The 1,908-nt window shown below is 48.3% G+C and overlaps 1 protein-coding gene across 1 annotated transcript; it reads left to right on the forward strand.

Moving 5' to 3' along the window:
- The first annotated feature begins 1,233 nt into the window (after positions 1–1,233).
- Positions 1,234–1,908, forward strand: LOC138030333 (putative uncharacterized protein DDB_G0290521). Its single transcript, XM_068878259.1, has one exon. The coding sequence runs from the start codon at positions 1,234–1,236 to the stop codon at positions 1,906–1,908; it is 675 nt and encodes a 224-aa protein (XP_068734360.1).

Genomic DNA, 1,908 nt, shown 5'->3' on the forward strand with positions numbered 1-1,908 from the left:
AACGAGTTGCTACAAAAAATGAGGCACGGTCAGAGCGGTCATTGTCGGGTGGTCAAGTCTTTGATAGATGCACTCAATACCAATCTCACTGGATTTTGGAACCCTGTTCTGTTGCGTCGATATCACAGAATACAAGATCCAACCTACGAGACGAAATACGTCGATTCTAATCCGGAAAAGACATATGCTCCGATGCATCCACAGCCATCGGTCGATCAAATAGAAACTCGAATCCGCTTACCCATTCAAACGGAAAGATCCGTCATCTCCATTACACCCAAGGACCAGCTTCCCTCGTTACGTTCGAGCGAAGCCGAAGCCTTAACTCGACAAGTGACACTAGAAGTTCTAGGCGACAATGCACCGCTTGTTCACATACGAGACAAGGCTAACTTAGGTTCGGATGCTTGGATAGATAGACTGCGTCGGGGAACACCAAATGCGGTGAAAGACCCCCACGTAATGTGCACTTGGCTGCGAGAGAAAGTGGCCAGCGAAGCAGAGTGCACAGACGAAGGAAAGAGTCAGACTTTGCGCTCTGCTAAATGCTGCATCTGTCGCGATGTATTGAATTCCTTGCCCTTCGAAGGATGGTGTTGCTTGTCTGGAATGTCGTCTTTGGATTCCATTGTTGAACAAGCACTGAAAGACGAAACCGATCCGGAAACCAAGAAAATGCAACGGGAGCGGTTACGACCGGAGTTGATCAACCAGCTGATGCGCCAATCGTCTTATCCGTCGTTTCATTTGTGGCCTCGACATTGCAAAAAAAAAGCAGATGCTCAAGAAATCATGAACGCGCTCGCCGAGAAGAGAGTGGCAATATTGGACGAATGTCCACTTTGTCGCACCAAATACCCTCGAAATCCCGTCCTTTTACCCGCGATGAAGTCGATATTTCAACAAATCGTGGAGACGACCGAGATAGTAAATTCGTTGATTCCCTTGCCTTCTTCCGTGAAAGGACTACCTGCTGCCGCTCCGAGGACAATGACGATTACATTGTCACTGACACCACCGTCGAATTTCTCGGCGGGTCAACCAGTGAGGCGAACAGAGCAGACAGCCATAGGTTTTTCACAGATGCAATCGCCTGAAAATCTAGTACTGTCCATGAATCCACTGCTGCGACCACAATCAACCATATCATTCCAAGAGGGTGTTTTACCGAAATGATTGCTTGGAACTCTAGGCGTACTTCTCGACAAAGATCCTGTGATTCGAGCGGTACCAATGCAAATAACGATATCGTCATCAGAACAAGTTTCACAAGTATTGTCGCCAACGGCAATCGATGAACGAGCTCCTGCAAAAAATCAAACGGCACCCAAGAATCGACACCAGTCGCTGTTACAAACAACCGTTTCGTCCCAGGGAGGCTTTTCACTGACACGACCACCCAAAAGTCCAGACAAGAGTGATCCAGAAGATTCCGAAATGCAAGCAGTACAAGTAGACCCACCATCACCGCCGCAACAAACAAACACGTCATTATCGCAAGGACAAAATTCGCACACGCTGTTACCCGAATTGTCGACAACGGTTACCCAAAAGGATCAGCCGAAAGTTCGAACAGTACCCGAGAATTCATCACCGTCGTCGCCACGAGCTATTATTCAACCAGAAGGAAGTGTTCGCCCCGGAGTTCAACAAGTGACGAATATCGGGAGAGGTCAACTGGTGCATGAGTCTGGAAACAGAGCGGCAGGGAAGAATGCGTCACTGCTAGAAAATACAAATCCCGCGCAACCTACGCCGGGAATTTCCACGTCAATTCTACAACCAGCAAGTCAGTCGATGTCAGTGAATTCAACGTCAACAACAGATGAACGATTATTACCCCAAGCACAGACTGGACCGACGATCGCAGACTCGCCGTTTTCACCCATCGTATTGTCACCTCGATGA

The sequence above is a fragment of the Montipora capricornis genome, chromosome 13 (assembly GCF_036669925.1).
Source record: "Montipora capricornis isolate CH-2021 chromosome 13, ASM3666992v2, whole genome shotgun sequence".
NCBI lineage: Eukaryota > Metazoa > Cnidaria > Anthozoa > Scleractinia > Acroporidae > Montipora > Montipora capricornis.